The sequence below is a fragment of the Podarcis filfolensis genome (genome assembly GCF_964270895.1).
Source record: "Podarcis filfolensis genome assembly, chromosome: 1".
NCBI lineage: Eukaryota > Metazoa > Chordata > Lepidosauria > Squamata > Lacertidae > Podarcis > Podarcis filfolensis.
Window position 1 is genome coordinate 92,091,567 of NC_139604.1, and position 23,079 is coordinate 92,114,645.

General features: G+C 40.6%; 1 protein-coding gene across 2 annotated transcripts in view; it reads left to right on the forward strand.

The window, feature by feature from the left end:
• Nucleotides 1-5,393: 5,393 nt before the first annotated feature.
• Nucleotides 5,394-23,079, forward strand: part of VPS39 (VPS39 subunit of HOPS complex) — a 28,173-nt gene continuing 10,487 nt past the window's right edge. The window contains exons 1-15 of one of the 2 annotated variants that reach the window (XM_083606580.1): nt 5,430-5,617; nt 9,490-9,555; nt 11,502-11,528; nt 11,943-12,007; nt 13,582-13,624; nt 14,193-14,287; nt 14,506-14,604; nt 15,261-15,353; nt 16,066-16,249; nt 17,356-17,476; nt 17,657-17,777; nt 19,146-19,275; nt 20,277-20,419; nt 21,280-21,423; nt 22,196-22,337. In XM_083606580.1, coding sequence (XP_083462706.1) covers nt 5,545-5,617; nt 9,490-9,555; nt 11,502-11,528; nt 11,943-12,007; nt 13,582-13,624; nt 14,193-14,287; nt 14,506-14,604; nt 15,261-15,353; nt 16,066-16,249; nt 17,356-17,476; nt 17,657-17,777; nt 19,146-19,275; nt 20,277-20,419; nt 21,280-21,423; nt 22,196-22,337 — 1,546 coding nt within the window. In that variant the 5' untranslated portion in view covers nt 5,430-5,544. Of the gene's footprint in view, nt 5,618-9,489; nt 9,556-11,501; nt 11,529-11,942; nt 12,008-13,581; nt 13,625-14,192; nt 14,288-14,505; nt 14,605-15,260; nt 15,354-16,065; nt 16,250-17,355; nt 17,477-17,656; nt 17,778-19,145; nt 19,276-20,276; nt 20,420-21,279; nt 21,424-22,195; nt 22,338-23,079 lie in introns of both variants that reach the window. The other variant, XM_083606581.1, reaches the window with a different exon arrangement.

Below are 23,079 nucleotides of genomic sequence, written 5' to 3' on the forward strand. Positions count from 1 at the left end.
TATGTTTTAAATGAATGAACGCAGTTACTCATAGTTAAAGTTTGATTGAGAAGGAGGACTAAAATGGAGTGAAGCTTTGTGGGCTTTTAAAGAGACTTGAAAGATTAGAGAAATGATTTCACTGAGGAATTCTGGTTGTCTGGTTGTGCTCTAGGCATATGGAGTGGAAAGGTGAAATGGAGAATATCCTTTAAGAGCAAACAACCTTTAGGCAGCTAAGTGTAGTAGGGTTGGTTGACTGAAGGTCATGGGAAGGAGTACATTGGGATATTAGGACAGATTGGGTGGAACTAGTTTAGAGAGTTGTAAGGGCAAGGACAAGGGGTTTGTGTAGGCAGTAAAAGGAACAGGAAGCCATTGCTGGGATTTCAGGAGTGATGAGAGATGAATGCTGCAAATTCAGCAGACAAATTCTGAGCATTACAATATGCATTCCAAGCCCATAGAGAAGCATTCAGAGTGTGTTTCAGGCAAACACATTTTCTGTTCAGTCTCTGACCCGAGACATGTATGACTACCGTTTGCATACACTGTGATTTCATTTTCATTTTCAGTATGGTAAAGTTCCTTGCAGTGTGACTTCTATCCATTATTTTTTGTGCCAAATAGTTCTTCTGGGTGTGCTCCTATCGGATATTTTCCAAGCTTTCAGTCAATCTTTAGGGCATGTAACAGTTTTCACTTACAGCTCAAAAGAATGTTCATCACATGAATGACAAAAGTCACATGATGTTCACTTAACGATGCCTAAAAGGAATTAGTTCTAAGTCTAACTCCTGTTAGAGAAGAAGCATTTGCTTTGTGTTTTGAACTTTGGATAGTCCACTAATGTTAACATTAAAAAAAGAAAAGAAATGTGAAACCTCATTGTGACCCATATATTAATATTGCAGGAAAGAATGATCACACATTTTGAAAGATCTAAAATGGAATGAATGAGGACAGTTTGCTTGACAAGGCTTCCTGCTGTTGAAGAAAGGAAGAAACGTTTTTCTCCCATGGAATGCTGCATTCTTCTGATATGTTCTGTGACGTTCACCTTTGGACATTGTTCTCAGAGGAAAGAACATTTTGCTTGGATCACTGTGGAAGGAATCACACACATGTTGATACACCTAGGAAAATGTTTGAATTTGCATTGCCGCTGCAAGTGTGGGTTTTAAGCCATTTAAACGTCTTGATTGCAGCACGTCTTTAATTTTTAAACATTATAGTCAAGCTAAATCTAAAACTTTTCTAACAACTGCCTGAGGAATGGTTAATTCAATATTACAGCTAAATCCCTCATGTTTTAACCACAGTGGGAAGAGGGGAAGAGTGATTGATGGTTTCCCCAAACCAGCACGGGTGTTCCAGAGACAAAGGCAAGCTCAAGCTTATAGACAGGTATCAGCGATTGCTCAGTAAGATGCTACGTATATTTTAAAAACTCTGTATCCAGCATCTGGGACAGTGTGTGTAGGATTGAATCTCGCCAGCCCAGTAAAGGACTGGTACCCATGAGAGATGCCAGAATCAACCATCTGTAAATGAGCCTTGCCCACAGTAGTGTGCATGCAGCAAACTGCTGTGTGCAGTAATCTATGGATCAGGGTCAGTGCCTTGCATTTTTATTGGATGTAGCAGCTTCTGACTGAAGATTCTGGTACCTGACTGGTGAAAAGGAGAAAGTTTTAGAATGAGGACTTCTAGTTATGGGAAACAGTTAACGCATCACGAGGGAAGGAGGTATTTGGGGAAATTTAGGATTCCTAATATTTTTGGCAAGATCAAGTGCAATTTTATTCACTCTACTGTGTAGGAAAGATGGTCTATTTTAAGTTTTGCGTACGTAGATGCAGTGATCGCTTACGTGTTTGGTACATATCTCGTTGCTGGCAATGGGGTGTGAGCATGAGCAGTTAACTATTCAAATCAGAGCAGAGTGCAATTTAAATAATTTAAAAAAAAAAACCCTCAGCACTTATTCACTGACCTTGACCAGCCCCATGCCTTTAGCCTGTGCTTCTAATATTGTTGCATTGGAGCATATTCCATAGACTCACAAATGCATTTGTGTTGGAGTCAACCTCCCCATACATGTTGACTCTTTGAATCAGGCCTGTTCAGGCTGTGACCCACCGAGTCCATTGCAGCCCATAGCCGTGTCTGTGGCTTGTCAAATGCTTGACAACCTTCCTTCCTGTTTTTGCAGCTCTAGACAGACAGCAAAAGCAGTCGGGGTGTGTTAAGCCACAAGTTGTGCAGTCCTATCCTAAAAGTTTGTATATGTCAGACTAACCTATCCTAGATGTTCACATATTTTACACAGAACTGTGACTTCAGATAGCAGCTTGTTCCTGTTGCTCTTCTCAAATAACTCCTGAATAGACCTGGTGTCTGCAGCTTCCAGGTCCCCCAGTACCTGTCCTGGGATTATTGAGCCACAGTGTGGCATCATTCTGATGCAATGTAGGAAAGTTAAAGTGGTGGCTCATAGCCACCTGCCATTGCTTCCAAGTAAATCCACGTCCAGGGGCCCAGGGCCCACCTGAGAGCACCTCCAAACCTGAATCTGGCCCTAAATACACATTCATATACCATATCCAACACTTTGTCAATTTATAAAGTTCCTAATAGCCCAGTCCCTAGGGCCAGAAGCATCCTATTATACTTCCAGTGACTCCAAACATTCTGCTACAATTATTCCCATCTAGTCACCTTTCAGTTAGTTGTTCCTTGTCCCACCTTCCTTCCTACTATGATCTTTAATAAAGAGCCACCTCTGACAACACACTTTTATAATTAAATGTATTTCAAAATTCAAGTACCTCACAGGATTTTGTAAAAAGAGATTCTCAGAAAATTAAGCCTGTCACTGAGATATTAAAAGTCCTGTAAAGGGGGCAAATTGTTTATAACAACAACAAACATTCTCCTGCAATAATTTAAGCAAATATGCTGTTTTGGGATGTTTCTGTTCTGGGTGTCTTGTGGGAGGGAAGGATTTTGGGGGGGTATTTTTCAAATGTTAGTGCCAAAATTTGGGCTTCATTGCTGGTTTTTGACACTTTCAGCCCTCTAGCAGCAGAACCTGGAATTAGGATTTCACATTAAATGTGGCATTGTTTGGATTTTGCTTTCCAGAGGCGTTTTAGCTGTACTTATGTATAAGTGGTTTGGTAATGGGTTTTCCTGTAACTTACAGGCACTCTTTCATTTGATTCAATTTGCAGTTGCAGATTTCTGTTCTGTATAATAAAATTCTTTTTTTTCTTAAATCCAGTTTTTGCGTGTAGCTTTCTGACCTTTAAGCTTGATTTCTTATACTTGTTTGCTAAATGAGGGCCATAAGTATGATGACTGGGCACTGTATTTTTGCAGAAACACAGTCTCCTTTATGAACGGTTCATAAAGCACATATGGGCCTGCTTTCAGCTTCCTGTCTTTGGGAAGTTCAGCTTGTGGAACTTGTTATATCTTACACATCAAAACAGGTTTTTCCCCAGGGCAGCCTCTCAGTTTTGGCATCAGAACTGCAATATGCTCCTTGTATATGCAAATGGCTGACTTATCATAATTGTTCCATAAGCCAGCCACCGACAGGGGGTTGCAGGTTCATGCTCTGACATCTCCAGTTGATGAATCCAGGTATTAGGATGGGGAAGACCATTCCATGAAGTGCCTTGGAGATATGCTACCAGTCTTCATACAATGTTCTGAGTTATTGACCAACAGTCTTGACTCCTATGCAACAGCTCCACTAGTAAGCTGCCTTATTGAAAGTCACCAAGCATTTACATGTATAATTAATCATTTCCCTGCAATGTAATAAGTTATAGATGACTATATAGGATTTTTAATGTACTTTTCTTCTTGTATGTTGCCCTGAGCAATGCATTTTATAGAAGGCAATTGTTAAGTAAGACCTTGATATCATGGTTCGGCCCCAGAATTACGTATGAGGGGTTATATTTCTCTGATCTTTGGATGAAGGGCAGCATAGAAATTTAATAAATAATAATGATGAGTGAGTGGTAGAGCAGATGCTTTGTACGCAAAAGTTCATCGTTTCTAGCACTAGCTGGAAAAGGGGCTGGAAAAGGATCCGTATCGGAAACCCTGGAGGACTGCCACCACCTAGCATAGTGGACAATATTGAGCTGCATGGCCCATCAGCCTGACTCAGCTTCTTGTGAAATCAGATCCAGAGTGCATCTAGCTCAGTCTTCACCAACCTGATGCCCTCCAGATGTTTTGGACTATGACTCCCACGATCCCTAACCAAGCTCTGCATGGCTGTGGTGCAAACCATGAGGAAGGCACATGATGGGTAAAGACAGGGCCAGCTGCAGCTGATCAATAACCACAGGCTACCCATATAAATGACCAGGATGCCAAAAATGTGACCCAAATAGTCTGGCTTACGCCCTTGTCAGGTAAGATGACCCCAATTGAAATGACCACTATCTTCTTGTATGATTGGCATGCTGGGCTTGAGGGATACCCCTTTCCAAAGAATGGCCCGATTTGTCCTTTGCTACCCTAGTCCCATAAGTAACAGCTCCATGGTCGTAGTCAGGGTGTGTGTGTGTGACGGGGTGAATAGCCTAAATCAATAAAAATCAATACAAATCTGAGGTTCTGCCCGCCCCCTAACAAAAACCTGCTCCCCCTAACAAACATCCTGGCTATGCCCATGAACAGCCCTACACAAGCATTCCCAATAGTGGTTAATGAGCATCCCCCGTTTTATACAAGGGGCTCCAAAAGCGCCTCTTAGTGTTGAAAAGATGCCGCTTTTCCGCACCATAAACAGCAACTGCTGAGGCTGCAACAGGACGGGATTTAGGTCTGATGAAGCCCTAAGCTACTGAATGGGGCCCTTTGTATGTCCAGCTGTCCTTTGTCAACAACAAATTGTTGTGGTTTTTTGTGTTGAATATATGCCATATGGTAATTTATGGACCTAATGGGTACCTAAAGCCATTTGCACATAACAAAATATGTATTTTATCAAAGTAATTGTTGAACTGAAAAACAATTAAGAAGTACATTATAGTGAAATACAATTAAGAAGAAGTATATGTTGCTGTGTGTTTTATCTTATATATTGGAAATGTACACCCAGGTTTTTTTCCTTTAATTTTTTTTGGGGGGGCCCAAGAGAGTGGGGCCCTAAGCTACAGCTTGTTTAGCTTTTACGTACCGTGAACCCGATCCCCCCGCACCCCCGTTTTATACAAGGGGCTCCAAAAGCCCCTCTTCATGTTGAAAAGACGCCCCTCTTTGCACCACTAACAGCAACTGCTGAGGCCGCAGTGCCCGCGAGAGGCTCGGCCAGCGAGACAGAGACGAGGGGAAGCGGCTGACCGGCGCTGCTCTCGAGGAGGCCGGGCTCCCGGGGGGTTTCCCGGAGGTGGAGCCTGGCCGCGGAAGTGAAGCGGGAGCCGGAAGCGCCTGGGCCGGGCCTGGAAGGAGGCGTCTGGGGCGGCTGCTCCGGAGCCGGACTCTCGAAGGGAGTCCTCTCGGCGGGCCTTTGCCGGGCCCCGCGTAGCCGCCATCATGCACGACGCCTTCGAGCCGGTGCCGATTCTGGAGAAGCTGCCTCTGCAGATCGACTGCTTGGCCGCGTGGGGTGAGTGGGGCGCCGAGCTGCGACGGGGCATCTCGGCAAAGGCGTCCCTCGCCATCCCCGCCTCCCTCTCCCTGCCGCCCGCTTCGCTTGCTTTTTCCATGCCCTGCTGCCAGCTCCCGGTCCGGTTCTCCTTCCTGGCCACGGAAGGGGGTTTGACGCCCGTTTTGCCTGTGCGTTTGAAGCGGGAGGGAGCGGCAAAGCCCTGCCCTCTTCCCGATGAGGCAACCGCTTTAATTTTATTTTTTGGGGGGGTTGGTATCTCCGCTGGATACCTGAAGGGTCACTCGACGTTGTGGTTTTTGAAGCCTGTCAGCTGCCGGACACGTGACGGACACTGAAGTGTGGCGTGTTTTGTCAACGTATGAATCAGTGGTTGCCTGCGACTTTGCCCTCAGCCCCTTAACACGCGTCATGGTGCGGTGGACGCGTTTTAAAAAAATGAATCTGGCGCAAGAAGCGGCTCTTGCGTACCCTTCCGATGAAATCGAGGTGGAAAGATGGCTAGCTGTGTTTTGTATTCTCTTGGTTTCTGAAAAGAGTGCATTATCAGTGGGATTGAATTCCCCCAGTGCTTTTTTTTCTAAAAAAATGTTTAGGGGTACTCTCATTTTGACTCAAGAAAATCAGCATTTTATAGTTAAAATCGGGGGAAATAAATACAGTAAATGAACAAAAAGTAGATTCACAAAATGTTTAGGGGTGTGCGTAACCCCCAGGAAAAAAAAGCACTGAACTTACCTCATATCTGTTCTGTGGGCTGCATCTTTCTCATTATTGGGTTTTGAGAGTAGTTGCCATGTTAATGCCATTTCCACACGTTGCAGAAAATAAGATAAGATAAGATAAGATAAGATAAATTTTATTGTCATTGTCCGTATATACACAGTATACACAACAACGAAAATCAAACACCCCCCCAAAGACCGGGTTCACATACACATTTACACGTATCTCCAACACTCTCATCCTATTCAGACATAATCTATAAAACATAACATAATCCAGAATATAGCATAACCTATTTAAAGGCATAACATAACCTAAAACCTATCTCATTCCTTCCTACTCCCTGCTTGCTATTTCTTGCAACTGGCCCTGAGATCATTATTTAGTACAATCAGAGCTCTTGGATAGAAACTATTCAGGAGGCGTGTGGTTCGTGTTTTCATTGTCCTATATCTTCTGCCCGAAGGCAACAGTTCAAAGAAGTTGTGAGCAGGATGGGTGGGATCTCTCAGGATATTGTGTGACTTCTTCAAAGTGCAAAATGATTGCAAGCCTGTTATTTTTTATTATTAAAAAGCACTCCTTTTAAAACAAATGTTTATAAACAAATATTTATAAACAATGTTTGTCATCTGTGAATAACTTTCAAGTATGGCTGACTTGCAGTGGAAATACGGAGATCTGGCTTTTGCAACATGTGAAGCAGTCTGATGTATATGAGATGAAGTATGATTTGTGAATTGTGACCACTTTCAGCTATTCAACCCTAGATGTTTTTAGACTGCAACTCCCACAATCCTTTACCACTGGTAAGCTGGCCAAGGATGATGGATGTTGTAGTCCAACTACAGTGCTGCTGCAAGGTTGGAGAAGGCTAGTTTACTAACTGAGTACAGTAGTTTACTGAATGAGTGAAATATATGAACTTAATATATGAACTTAATTCAGTTCTTCAGTCAGGAATATTCTCCTATTCCTAACTTAGAGTTCAATTGCAGCCTTCAAAGGCCTGTTACTTCCCCTGAGGGATACCATTAAATAGTACCATCTAAACCAGTTTGTGTCCTGTTATTTTTCTTTCAACCTGCAATCCTCCACATTCCCTTGCAAGGTATATCCGGTGGCAGTTGTGTGTACTTTAAAATTGGATGTGTCTTCAGCAACCTGTAACTTTGTGCATCCAAATGATATCCGTCTGAATTATTGATCTCCTTACTGAGTCAGGCCTTCTCATCCGAATTGACTGCATTTTCCAGTCAGAAATCTTGCCTGGCCATCAGGAGGCTGAGATAACTGTACTTGCTTAAATGGTATATTCTTGCATTTCATCGTTGATTTACATTGCTCGTTATATTATGGAGTGGGTAGGGAGGAAAAAAATCACCGGTATTTTCGGTGAGATGCAATTGATTATATTGAGTCTGTATGCTCTGGCCCAAAGTAATGCAAGCCTTTATTTACTTAGAAATATATAACTTATGGGGAGATTGAGCAGAGGAAGGTTTGTGGCATTGGGTTCACAACAAAATATGAGAAATTGGGACACTATCAAAAGTTAAGAATTTTCTACATGGGGAGCACTCTGGTGTAAGATAAAAAGTGTGAAAACTGTTTATTGTCATGTGTGGTGATTGCATGCCTTTTTTTTTGGCTGTGTTTACGTGCATGTGAAGCTGTGGGAGACAGTGAAGTTGCCTTGTGTGTACATGTGATGTCACAAGTGATAATATATGTGCTGCTTGCACTTTTTCCTACTTGACAGGCATTTTGTGTACAAAATTAATAATGCTGAAAATGTTCTTAGAGCAAGCACCATTTTCTGGAATAATAATAATAATAATAATAATAATAATAATAATTTGTGTCTGTGTTTGCCAAGAGGAATTTGTGGCAATATTTTATGATACAGATGGCTATAAATGATTTGCATGTCTTTAAATATAAGTGTGTGCTTTTCAGTTGGCAGTACTATTTGCATAGCACCTAATAAGATAATTTTGGACCTCAACTTATACATTACTAACATTAAGCATTAGCAAGACTTGCTTAGTACACATACCGTTAAAGGAAGAAGCTTTTTGGGGCAGATTTGGGTACAACATTTTAGTAAAAAAACATGCATGATAAAGATTAGTCTTGCTTTGTTCATCAACATTTATTATTAGCAGTTCAATTAAAAACAAGTGCATGGTAATAATGATTTATCTTATTAAGTAATCTGTTTTACAAAGATAATCTAAATATCAGTGAATATCTGGGGATGGTGATATCCAACCAATTTTTTTATCTCTATCATTTTATAAAGACTGCTCAGGACAAAGACCGTTGCATTTTCAGAATATAATTCCTGCAGCATAGCCCCCTTCAGTTATGACTTTTGAGCTTTTTAATGATAAACAGGAGTTTATTTTCTTCACCATATTCTAAGCAAGGAACTTTTAAAATGAAAGCCAGAATTTTAACAAAGGCTGTAGTTCTTACCAAGCACACTCGGTAATGATGTGTGTTTTCTGTAAAATTTCCTAATCCCCCTCCCACCACAACATGCTAAATTGATTGGTATCGGCTTTAAACAGAATTCAAAGTTGACACAGTTACTCTTTTGTACTGTATAAAGAAACAGAATTTTGAAATAACACAAATGTTACTTTTTTGTACTGTACAACGTATATATAAAAAAAATAACAAAAAATGAAATGCTTGATTTAGGGGGAGAAAATCAATAAAGGGCACTTAGGCTGCCATCATGTACATTCTTTTTCTGGAAGAAAGCATATCTGAAGTTAGAGGGACTTTTATCTGAGTAAAAATGCATGCGATTGCACTGTAAATTTTGTTTAAATGTTACATTTAAACAAGTTTAAAGGTTTACTTGCAAATACTTTTATTGGAATGCTTATATAAACACATCTAGAAATAGTATGCATTTCTCTTACATTGTTCATACTTTAAGGGGAAAATCGAAGGTTTTAAAAACCGTTGACATGTTAATTTTAGCGTTTCCAAAGAACTATGTGGAGAAGTTTCCACTCATATGTTTATTCATTAGAACTTGCCAGTATGAGATGTAAGGGTTACATAAATTATGCATAGATGGAAGAAATGTGATCTTACTGCAATTTATAAAATGTTTGTTTTTATTGCAGAGGAATGGCTCCTCGTTGGGACAAAACAAGGCCACCTTCTTCTTTACAGAATTCGAAAGGAAACTGGTGGGTGTGGAAAAAAATTAGCCAAATTTCTGTAAGCCCTTGCAGCACATGCAATGAAGCACGTTTGTTTAACTGTATTTTAGGGTGGGTTTACACGGTTTTCTGTGCTGTGTTTGGTGGCGATGAGAGTGTGTGCAGGACCCTGATACTCACATAAGAACCACACTGTATAAAGCTTAAATACTAGAGACTGCACTGACTGCCCCTAAATGTCATAGGGTCCCTGCAGCATTTCTGGTTTCCCTTTCTGTGGGAACTTCAATAGACCCAAATCCTTAAAAACATGTGTAACTAATGGCATAACTTTGAAAGCTGAAGTAGGTCAGCAGTTGGCTTGAAGATAACATTCACTGTGCATAGGCTCGATTGTAGGCTCGATTTGCACAATCTGATAGCAGTGAGGGCCAAACTTGCTGTGAAGATAATCACACAACTGACAGTTCCATCACTGCTTTTTATTTAGTTAAAAACAGGCGAGGGAGATGAATGATTTCCACTTCTTCTGCCCGTACCTTCTGCCACTGAATAGATCAGGTTGCAAGTTACAGGACAATTTAATAAAGAACTACATTTAGTACATCCTAGGTCAGCTGTGTGCCTCTTGTCTTCTGGGTGGTTTATGGGGCTTTCGCTGGAGGTGGACTCTTCTTCCTGGTCATCTGCCATGTATTGAGTTGAGATTCCTACATTACTGAGGGTTAAACTAGATGACCCTCAGGGCCCATTCTAACTCTACAATTCTGTGATTCTGTTTTTCACTGTATTTCAGGACAAGGTGTAAGATTTAAGGGAGCATAAAGCTCAGATAGAGCTGTTGTATGCAAAACCCAACCTATATAACCTATGGTATGATTTAGAATGGAAAAGCCAAAACAATACCCTACAGCACCTACATTTTGGCTCACTGGTGCATTGGCAGCAGTCCTTTTCTCACTTGTTGTCCCGTGTTGTCCTAAGTCCTGATAGACTGAATGCCAATTCTTAAAACCTCTTTTGAAGTGGAAGAATTGCTTCAGAGTAACCTTCCTTCCGCAGTTTTCAGTGATGATGTGGTTTTGTGAGAGCATCCCCACAATACATTTCCCAGTATTGTACTGGAAAATCACACAGTTGCACGAGCAGTCTAAATTTACAGGGTTGTATCAAAGGCTGCCCCTGTGCTGGCAGAAGTGCTTCTATTAGCACAAAGAAAGGCACCCCATTTCCGCCAACATGCCCTGCTATTTGCAGCCTTCTGTGCCGTACCCCATATAATTCCAGAGGATCCCCGGCCTTCAGGAGTGGCATTTAAGGGACATGGAATGCTGCATTGGGTTGAAGGGACTGGTGAACATCAAGCCAGCCTCCAAGCTCAAAGCAAACATTGGATTCAAGCTCCATTCTCTGCATGTTGACAGTGGACATAGGAATCTGCCTTGTAGAGTTAGACCATTGCTCCATCTAGCTCAGAGTATTATATACTCTGACTGGCAGCAGTTCTCCAAACCTTCAGACAGGGGATGAGAAGATACAAAGAAGGGAAAGGCAAGGGCAGACAACTGAGGAGATGAATGCAAGAAATGAGGATGACAGGGAATGATGGCAAGCAAATGCAATTATGTGCACTTAGGCTTCATTTTGGTTAAAGGTGTTACTAATGAATGCAAGTAATAGCGGGGTGGCCCAATGGGCATGAATTGGGAGTTGACATTTTAACCTGTTCCTCAGGAAAGCTATGAAAACAGGGGAAGTGAGCCTGGGGTGCTGCTTTTTCCTGCTCTGGGCAACACCAGTACCATCTTAGAGAAGCCATTTTTCTAGCTTTGCAGAAAAAGACATGATTCTTTTAAGAAAACTGAATTTATTCTCAAACCACCTTAGCCAGTCTGTTCCAGTCAAATCATGATAGTTTTCAGTTGCTCTTGTCTCACTTGGTAAATTTCTCCCCCTTTTTGCATCAACGTCAGGAGAGGTTACGACATCAGAAAGTGGCTGTAAGTTTGTATCCATAAACCTTTAAACCCTTGTGGTGAAGTGTTTTTATTCTTTGTCCCTCTTGCTATACTCCCTAGGGATTTTATTTGCTAGTTGCTGATGTAGTGATAAAGGGTGCTGGGGGCTTGCCTTTTCCTAAACTAGATTTTTGAAGTCTTTTGTTAAATCCCTTTCGTCCATGAGATGAAAATGCCCAGTTTACTGGTGGGGTAACTGGGTATGCTGTAATGTATAATTGCTCATTTTTATTTTTATTTTGCAAACTTCAGGTGGACATGTGAGGCTTGCAACTCCTCTAAACTGATAGCAGAACTTTGTGGGATATTTTGCCTTAGCTGTTGAAATATGTGTTGATGAAATAGTTAACGTGAAAAGTGTCCATAGTCTAAAAGAATCCCTTTGCTGTCTGGTAGGTTGCAACAGATTTGAAGTGACATTAGAGAAGTCAAACAAGAACTTCTCCAAGAAGATTCAGCAGGTACATGGGATATCTCTGGACCAACCTAAAATCATAAGAGGCATTTGACTGAAGTCAAGACTTTGTTTTACTGGGGTGGGGTGAGATGGAAGTTGTTGTGCCACTGATCTTGTCTTCTCTTACAGTTTTGGCATTTGCTGCAGCAATCCTAATGTGTGTAGCTGCCATAAGTCTTGTAGAGTTCCACTAGCTTTGATCCCATGTAAATGTGTTTGGGGTTACTATAATAAAACCGGAGACACTACTTCAAAGACATTTGGGAAATTGCAGTACATGCCTTTTGGCATAACAGCACCAATGCAGAATGGAAGTCTGCAGCCTTGTGCTTTCAAGTGACTAGCTTTTTCTGAGTAGCTTATTATATTTGTATCCTGTACAGCCAAAATAGGGTCCCAGAGCAGCTTACAAAATGCACACAAAGCTACAACTAGAATAAGGGATATGGGAATGTATGCCCATGTCTTCTGGTCTCCTGCACTTGATGACAAAAGCCTGGTTTGCACACATAAGACTAAGCCATGGTGTTTTTAGCCAAATGTGGCTTAATTGAAGGTTTGAACCCAGCCCAGCAAACTATTTGTTTTTGGCTTATCGACCATGGCTTATACTAACTATATTTTGGCACTATATCCAAAACTAATGGCCTTGCTTAACTATGGTTTGTTTGGCTACACATTTCAAGTACCCAAAACAGAGGCATGAGGCTAGGTGAGTAGGGGAGGGGAATCAAGCATTTGAGAAGTAAGCCATGGCTGCTTTCCTCATATGGAAGTCAATTTATGGTTTTTTAAACAAATAAATAAACAAACACAGCTTAGTTTTATGTGCAGACATAGCCATTATCAATATTCCTTTCAGGAAAAGGGAGCAGAAGGACTCGGTATGGTTAATGGTAAATATGTCAACCCAAATAAGCAGCTCCTTTTTTAAGCTACAAAGTCTGTTAATTAACATTTAATTAAAAACCTTACATAAGAAACTAGAATATTCTGAGGGAGCGAAGCAGCCTATTTTGAGTAACTGTTCTTATAAAAGCTTACTGTGTTGGTGTTCATTCCTTTTCCCGGCCTGCTGAATAATAAACAGCACTAGTGTGATTTTCTTTTGGGGTTTTCGTTCCTATTTGCATATGCTTTGTTCCTTGTGGAACTCAATCCTTTGTTGCTGGCTGGAATCCTAAGAATTATGACTGGCTTATAATGCCTTAATAGCGGCATTTGGATATAGCACTAAACCATAGTTCTATCCAAGTAAAGGCACTATTATTTAATATCTATACAATGGTATACGTGCTCAGCAAAATTGTTGTGCCTATTAAACTATAAATATATTTTTATATAGTTCAAGAAACTTCTTGGGAGTTCATGTTGAAATAGTATTTATTGCCTGTGACGGAAGCTGTTAATGTCACCAGAAATGTCATGACTATTGCTGCAAGGTTACTCTGCTAGAGGTTGATAGCTTGCATATAAATTTATTCTAATTTGAGCCCCTTTCTGTTAAGTAAGATTCATTTCTAGCAGAGGTTTGCCTGCAACTTATTTACAACATTTTTTGTATTATTATTTTTGTAGATCCATGTTGTGTCCCAGTTCAAAATTTTGGTCAGTTTATTAGGTAAGTGAATTCACAGCATTATGTTTTGAGACAGAGTAATTGAAGCTGCAATCTTATGCATCTCTTACTTCAGAGTAATCCCCATTAAACTCAATAGGACTGACATATGGATATGCATAGGATACACATGCTTAGGATTGTGTTATTATTCATCTGAGCATGGTTATCCTTGATCTCCTTCATTTATGTTGCAAGTCTTTCTCTTAAGACCCTTGTGTCTTTTCTCCCACATACATGGAATGTTTTTCTCTGCATTCTGACATAGAGGAGATTGCATTAGCTTACATTATATCTATTTGTCATCCACCTTTAAAAAACCCCCACAAATTAAGTCTTGTCTCCTGCTGATAAGAGTTGTTGACTTTGTAGCCCATAATTATGTGAATACTGCAGACACGCATCAGTGAGGTCTTTGGCAACACAATGTACCTTAGAATCGGCAAGACATCTGAGAGATGTTTGCAAAATTGTGTCCAAACACTTATTAACCCATTTCTCTGTTTTCAAATTTGAAATAGTTATGAGGGCATGTGGAATTACAATAATGTTCCTGTCTTGTTCCAAACAGAAAACAACATTTACGTTCATGACCTGTTGACATTTCAGCAGATCACAACAGTTTCCAAGGCAAAGGGTGCAACTCTCTTCACCTGTGACCTGAAGGCAAGTATAAGAAGATGTCATGCCTTATCCAATCTTGAAAAAGGGGAATGACTATGAAACCTTGGTGTGTGAAGTCAAAAATGAACAGAATATTGTCCTCAATAAAGGCTGGTTTCATGAGAGGAAAGTTCTATAGTTTTTAAATACCAAGAGCACATGAATGTACTTGATAAAGTGCCTTCCACACTAATACATAGAAAACTATTTCCCCCCCACAGCACTCTGACACAGGTGAAGAGGTCTTGAGGATGTGTGTGGCAGTGAAAAAGAAGCTCCAGCTGTATTACTGGAAGGACAGAGAGTTCTACGAGCTGCAGGTTTGTTTAGTCGTAGTCGTAATAATAATAATAATAATAATTATTTGTACCCCGCCCATCTGGCTGGGTTTCCCAAGCCACTCTGGGTGGCTTCCAACAAAGATTAAAAATAATAATACTTGTTTAGTACTTGTTTTTAAGATGTTTTTATTGTTTTATTACTTGTTTGCCAGTTTTGGCTCCTTTAAGAGGAATGTAATACATTTTAGTGCTTGGGCACCTGAATGCAAGCCTTCAGTCTTTCTGGTATTAAAGGCCTCCTCACTTATGGTTAATTCAGATGTACTGCATTTTTCTTCATGGGAAAGATGGCAGCTATCTAGTGTTTTGTTCATGGATCTTCATCTCGAAATTCATATGGATTTTGCTTTCCCTCAAAACATATTAAAGGTGGATGGGAAGGGAGAGAGTATGTTCGCCTTGGCCTTGGATGAGAAGGTATAGGAAGGGATTTGAAGTTGTTTGTGTTTTTGTTTAGAGGATAGATTTCAAATGCTACCATATTTAGTTTCTGTTAAAGCAGCTTGCTTTGCTGGTAGATAATTGAGATGGCAATACAGACAAGCAAGGGATATTGCTATGCAGATATGTATAAAACAGTTTTAAAACTGTATAAAAACATTTACCAGAGTAACTAGACCTTTTCTTTTCTCCAGGGAGACTTCAGTGTGCCAGATGTACCCAAGTCAATGGCGTGGTGTGAAGATTCAATCTGTGTGGGTTTCAAGAGGGACTATTATCTAATAAGGGTAAGAGAGAGTTTAGACTAAGTCAGAATAATAAAGATTGATTTTCTTCGGATTCAGTGAAGGTGGGAAGAGTGTGTGACTACAGTATGAACTACTTGTATATAATTAAGGCTGCAATTCTATGCAGACTTCTTTGGGAGCAAGTCCCATTGAACCTAATGAGAGTTAATTCTGAGTGAACATGCGTAGGATTGCTCTGCAAGCCCATATTTACACCATATGTTTAATGCTCTATGATACCACTAAAGCAAGCCATGGCTTCACCAAAAGAATTCTGGAAGCTGTAGTTTGTTAAGGGTACCGAAAGTTGTTAAGAGACCCTTTCTCTCTCAGAGCTACAATTCCCAGAGTTCTCAGGGAAGAGGGATTTGTAGCTTGAGGGAATTGTAGCTTGAGGAAGGAAACAGGGGTTGACTAACACCTCTCAGCACCCTTAACACAGACTACAGCTCCCAGGATGCTTTGGGGGAAGCCATGACTGTTTAAAGTGGTATCACTGTGTGAATGTTGTAGCCTCAATGGAAGTTAGTTATGTTTGGGAGTTCTCAAAGGCATATGTTGGTACTGGATCTGCAGGGTTTTTAAGTGAAGCAATCTTGGTGGATGGGCTCCTAAAAGGAGAGACTAATGATAAGAATTAGTCTAATGATAAGAATCAGTCTAGGGTAGCTATTCTGTATGGATTGACTGGCTTTGATTATTCCTTTTGCAGGTGGATGGTAAAGGTTCCATCAAAGAACTCTTCCCCACAGGAAAGCAGCTTGAGCCACTGGTAGCCCCTTTGGCAGATGGGAAAGTTGCTGTAGGCCAGGACGATCTTACTGTTGTATTAAATGAAGAAGGAACTTGTACACAGAAATGTGCCTTGAACTGGACAGATATCCCAATAGCCATGGGTGAGCACTAAATCTAATAATGTTAATAATAATAATTTATTTCTACCCCACCAATCTGGCTAGGTGTTCCAGCCACTCAGGGAGGCTTTCAACAGAACATTAAAAACAGAATAAAACTTCAAACATTAAAAACTTCCTAAACAGGGCTGCCTTCAGATGTCTTCTAAAAGTCAGATAGTTGTTTATTTCCTTGACATCTGATGGGAGGGCGTTCCACAGGGGGGCGCCACTGTCTAGAAGGCCCTCTGCCTAGTTCCCTGTAACCTCACTTCTCACAGTGAGGGAACCGCCAGAAGGCCCTTGGCGCTGGACCTCAGTGTCTGGGCTGAATGTTGGGGGTGGAGACGCTCCTTCAGGTATACTGGGCCGAGGCCATTTAAGTCAGTGACCACTGCCTTTTTCCTTAGCAGCCTCCTCTGAAACAAACAAATTACCTTGTTCTGGCCTCAACCCATGTTAGACTGCTGCTTTTCTCCTGAGGTGGAGAATTGAACCAAAAAGGATTGTTACTATTATTTATTATTAATTTAGGAATCTTCTTTTACATATGTCTCAAGGTGATTTACAGACTTACAATAAAAACAGCTAAAATGGTTTTAAAAACAGTACAACCCCCCACCAGAAGATAGGTTTTAAAACAATACAAAAGGAATACATAAGGTTATTATTATTTATTAATTTATGGTTGGATTTTCCTATGCAGGATATCCAATCAGTGCAGGGTAGTTGATGCTAAGACTAGTCAATTGCTTACAGATAAAGGGAACATTGAGAACAGTTCTGAATGCAAGCACTAGGGGGCAACATAACAAAGGACACAGTGCCCAGTTGGAGCAGAACAAGGATGCACAGGCAGAATGAAAGTGTGACTTATACTTGAAATAAAGTTTGGTCTCTTGGTTATACCTTCTTTTCAGTTTCTTTGCCACTCTTTCCCTGCCGTTAAAGTGGACCAATGGGAAGGGGCTTTTGAAAGCCTGAAAAGCACAAAAGTATAAAGCATGCTATTGCATAAAATGCAACAGATCCACTGTTTCCGAATGTAAATTTGGGGGATGCTATTGTAGAACCATATGCTGTTGCTGACTGTTCCATTTCCAAAACAGAACATCAACCACCGTACATTGTGGCAGTACTGCCAAGATATGTAGAGATTCGTACTTTTGAGCCCCGACTCCTCGTGCAGAGTATTGAGCTCCAGAGACCACGCTTCATTACTTCTGGAGGGTATGGAAGTTTCAAGTTTTTCTCCCCCATCTTAACTTTATAGATTCTAATCTTGTGCATACGCTTGTACTGAATTATTATTTTTTACATATTTATGAAGCAAAGGGGAGGGGGGAAAGTCCTTTCATTTTATTATGATCATGTTGATAACCCAACTTCTTTCCTTTTTTTTCTTTTTAGTACAAATATTGTGTATGTGGCCAGCAATCATTTTGTTTGGCGCCTCATTCCGGTTTCCATTGCAACCCAGATCCAGCAGCTTCTTCAAGATAAGCAATTTGAACTGGCTCTGCAATTGGCAGTAAGTGGCAGGATGGGAGCATTTTAAATCTGTATTGATTGATAACTTCTGTAAGCTACTACCTAGTAAAAGCTGCATCTAATACACAGCCTAAATCCCCTGTTATTTGAGTGTCTTGACGTTAAACAACTCCAGAATTTAGCATTCATCTGGGTCTGATCGGTGTCTGGGGATGGGTGAGTGTCTGGGAACCATGTATACATGACTTGCTACATGATGTAAGAAAAGTAATAATAAATGTGCAAGATATGTGCTTCTAGTATGTGTATTTATTTACAGTCCATGGCTCAAATTCCCTTGCAGTCCTGTTTAGTATAAGCCACTTTTGTGAAAAAGAAACCTGCACTGGGAACATGTGACTTGCCTAAGGCAACTCTGTGACCTTTAGGTTTTTCAGAAATTAGCATAAATATTTGGTAGAACAATCAGTTGATTATCTTTCTTTCAAGATGATGTGATGCATTCCCTTTTTTCCAGATTTAGTGCTATGAAGTTTTTAACATGCGGTTTGTTTAGTTTAAATATTTGTAACAGTTATACTGAGAATGAAAACTTGTCTTGCGGTGCAACAACTGCAAGATAAAGGAGTGGGGAAAGACTTTTACTGGGTCAGCTGCTTATGAAGATGGGAAGGTTTTGTGTTTCTGCTGAAGTCTCTGAAGAATTTTGTACAGTTCAATACTTTCTTCCTAGAAGCATACTTGACCTGATAACAGGCATTTGTCTGAATTACGATGTTATCTGTCTGTCAGAAACTGACATGACAGATATATCTGTCAACACAAAATGTTATTGATTCCATATACTTGGATTAAATAGCAGTTACTAACTGGAGGTTTTTATCAACAAGCCCATGATTCCTCCATGTAGTTTATGAATAACGGTGACTACATGATTCCTCCATGTAGTTTATGAATAACGGTGACTCTTCTTTGCGAGTGCCAAGTGTTCTCTTTTCAACTGAAATTATATTTTTGGATTGCAAAAATGTTGTGGGGTCAAAAATACATGATATGAGCAGTTTACATTGATGCCTGGGTGCAAGAACAAATTAAAATTCTCAGAAGCATTTGTCGGTATTTCTCACTCGTGTGCATGAGTGAAACAGGACACATGCGATTCAGACTTGAGCTGCTCTTGTTACTGTATAAACATAGATAGAAACCTTGTTTCTCCTACCGAAGCACATTCCTCTTTTTTTACTAGTACTTTTTTACTATTTCTGAGCAATTTGCTTAAAACTCTGTGCTTATTTCAAGAGGCTCACAGCCTTTACACTTATGTATTTTCTTTTAAATACTGGAACCATCTTACATTCTTTAAAGAGTAACACTTCTTAAATCTTTTGCCTATTTTTGTACTTGTTAGGATATGAAGGATGACTCTGATACTGAAAAGCGACAACAAATCCATCATATTAAGAATCTGTATGCCTTCAACCTTTTCTGCCAAAAGCGCTTTGATGAATCGATGCAAGTCTTTGCCAAGCTTGGGACAGGTAAGTTAGTTGTGTAGCCTGGACTTAATAGATAGATAGGTATGGGAGATTGCTGTGGCCTCTAAAGTCTTCAAAGCAGAATGAAAGCAGAATGATATCGCACTAGATAGAATCATAATGTCCACTGGAGAACGACCTCTCCTAAAACAGTTCATGTTGACTTCTGAGATCATAACAACTTAAATGACATCTCGGTAAAGGGACCCCTGACCATTAGGTCCAGTCGTGACCGACTCTGGGGTTGTGCGCTTATCTCGCTCTATAGGTCGAGGGAGCCGGCGTTTGTCCACAGACAGCTTCCGGGTCATGTGGCCAGCATGACTAAGCCGCTTGTGGTGAATCAGAGCTGCGCACGGAAAACGCCGTTTACCTTCCCACCGGAGCAGTACCTATTTATCTACTTGCACTTTGACGTGCTTTCGTACTGCTAGGTTGGCAGGAGCAGGGACCGAACAACGGAAGCTCACCCCGTCGCAGGTGACATCTACTTAATAGCAAATTCACATGGCATTGAGCTGTGGTCACTGGTCACACTGGAGGAAAGCAGCCTTTGGCTAGATATCAGGAAGTGTGTTTTAAAGTCCCCATGTGGAAGGCCACTTGAAATTCTTATGCATGGCAAGTGTGAAGCTTCTGTTGTGTGAGACATCCCTATAGCTCTGGTCCAACCAGGTTGTATACTTTCAATCCACATAGTAATAAACTCTCAAATCTTATATCTCTGCCACTCTCAATGGAGCTACCATGGAAACATTTACATGGAAACATTTACCGTCGTCTGAAAGCTGGCCATAAGAGCAGTTGGCCAAGGGACCAGTTTGTTGATAGAAGCTGTGGAAATGTGAAATTTCCTGCCTTCTAACTTCCAGTCTGAGATCCTTGATATTGTTTATGGTAACTGGTAACTGGAAACTTGGTAGTATTGAGTTTGAAAACGGAATACACTTTGAAGTATAGTTTGGATTTTTTGTGACTTAACTACAGTTATATATTTTGTTTAGATCCTACCCATGTCATGGGTCTCTATCCCGAACTGTTGCCCAGTGATTACAAGAAACAGCTCCAGTATCCCAACCCTGTTCCAGTTCTGTCTCCAGCAGAGCTGGAGAAAGCACACTTGGCACTTATAGACTACCTAACACAGGCAAGTGTATAGTGGCTCCTTGAGCATCCTATTTTTGGTAGTAGATGGTCATGTGACTGTTTTGACATTGCAGGACCTCCTTGTCAGGGAAGAGTTAGAAGTTTCCATGTTTTCCCCGGGGCGGGGGGGGGGGGGAGAGCAGTGAATCTGTTGAAGAGAGCAACAGGAACAACAGGGCGGGACAGGATGTTCCCAGGAAAGGCAAGGGTTAAGTTCTAGCTCAGATTGGGAGGAGGGGAGATACAAGCCAGCTCTAGCCAGGAGGTTAGAAAAAAGAGCGCGAAAGCGAAAGGCCTTCGCCATTTTGAGAGTGGCTGGTTACGGAGAAGCAGAGCTCAGAAGGTATCTGAAATAAGTGACTCTGGGGAATAATAGTTAAGAACCGTTTATAAGATTGTTTTGTTAATACGCAATAAAAAGTTATAAAAGAACAAGAAGCGTTTGTGTGGTGATCTGAAGAGGACAACGACCAGTCCTGACACTCCTGAAATTATTTTTCATGTGGGTGGGATTCATTATCATACGCCGCGTCAGCTCTTTCTTTGCTGTTCATATAGCACTGTCAGCATATACAGTACTGGACAGAGTAGCAAACACATAAAAGACATCTCCCTCTGCCCAGTGAGCTTAAGTCTAAATGTTGACCATGTGCAGAGAGAAGGGGGAGGGGCTTCAAGGTTAACAGAATATTAGAAAAAGGAGAAGAATGGGAGAAGCCAGTACAACAAGAACTAACAAGCAAATGCAGGTTGTCTGAACCCATGTGGATAAAAAGGTTGCAGTCACATGCAGTTTTTCTCTGAGGTAATGTGGATGAGGAGTGGCATGACTTCACTTCTTTTGACTCTTAATTTCTGCAGAAAAGAAGTCAGTTAGTGAAAAAGCTGAATGACTCAGACCATCAGTCCAGCACTTCTCCCCTCATGGAGGGGACTCCCACCATCAAATCAAAGAAGAAGCTGCTGCAGATCATTGATACCACTCTGTTGAAATGCTACCTCCATGTGAGTTCTCTGCATTTTCTGAAATGCATGTGTCTTCCTCAAACCAGGCATTTAGGGTTTTGGTGTTGGAAACTCAGGACTAATAGTGGCAAGGGTTTAGATTGAGTTTAAGTCCCTCTTTAAGCTTAAAATACTGAAGGTGAAAACAGACACAACACTTTGGGGCACCTACACTTATCTCAGATCTTTCCTGGGTGCAATCTAAGCTGTGGTCAGTATCTTCTTTGAAACTCTTCACAGCTGAAATATATCCTGCTTGCCTTTAAATTACACCAAGATTTTTAGAGGACATGAATATTCAGAGGAGAAATTAAATATATGATCGGTTTGTTTTGGTCATGCTGAATCTTAGTAACTGTCATTTGGTCTCTGTTGTTTGCTGTTGTTTGTTCTTAATACGACAACAATCTCTTACTAAACAAGAAAAGGGGCCAGTGGAATTGGTTGTCTGGTTGTTTGAGATACAAATCTGAATATGAAGGAAAGTGCCTGCATGATTTTTTTTAGGAGGAGAGTAAATACCCTGGAATATTATTGTTTTCCCTTGCTTAATTTTTTTAAAATAAAAAAATGGAATAGAAAGACTAACAAACTAGCTCTTTGCTAGTAAAAGCACATAAGTACATAGCCCTACTACATGTGAAGACTTGTTTTTAAATAAATACTTAGATTTGTGATAAGTATCTTCCTTTCCCTGGTTATAAATGCATGCCTCTTTTGGTTCATAGTAAACTGTTTCTGATTCCCTCAAATTGCTCCTCCTTACTGACAGACCAATGTGGCCCTAGTGGCTCCACTGTTGCGACTGGAGAACAATCACTGCCACATAGAGGAAAGTGAGCATGTGCTCAAGAAAGCTCACAAATACAGCGAGCTGATCATACTGTATGAGAAGAAAGGTCTGCATGAGAAAGGTAAGTTCTGTGGGATGGGAATCAATTGGTATGTAAGATAGACCTTGTAAATCTATCTGGCTTAGATCTATCCTGGCTAAAAGGTGCCCAAAAGTATTATTTAATGACCTCTGCCATTTGGATCACTTCAAAAAATGTAGCTTCTGTATTGTTTGGGGCACATTTTCCTAATGCCCCTTAGATGTGTTTTTATTTAGGTCAGTGATACCCGTGTAGCAGGTTGGCCCTATTCATCATGTTATGGTCTCTCAGTTGTGGGGAGAGACAGGGAGGGGCACCAGCATTTGAAGGGACAGAACTGACAAGTAGGTTGCTAACACCAAGTTTCAGGATTTGAATATATTATTATTATTTACATTTGTTTGTTGCCTTTTACCGAAAAAAGTGAGTCTCAGAGTGACTTAAGATAAAATACAACTGGTAAAAACAGTGGAAGCCAGAAAGTTAAAACAACAGATAATACAAAATATCTAAAATGCCCATCTAAAATAACATAATGTAAGTCATACCCACCCCACTAAAAGATGAACTCCACCATAGAAGCCATAGTTATCAAAGGCCTGAGTGGATAAAAATAGATAATGATGGCATGAGGCTTTCTAGTATAAAGATACAGAGCTGTTATTTGAAGCCGGGGAGGGGTGGGGGTGGGCAGCTGCATTGAGGGGACCCTTTAGTTTGCAATCTCAACAGACCTTTTGTATTACACTATTTAAACTTTAATTGCAACTTTACAATATCA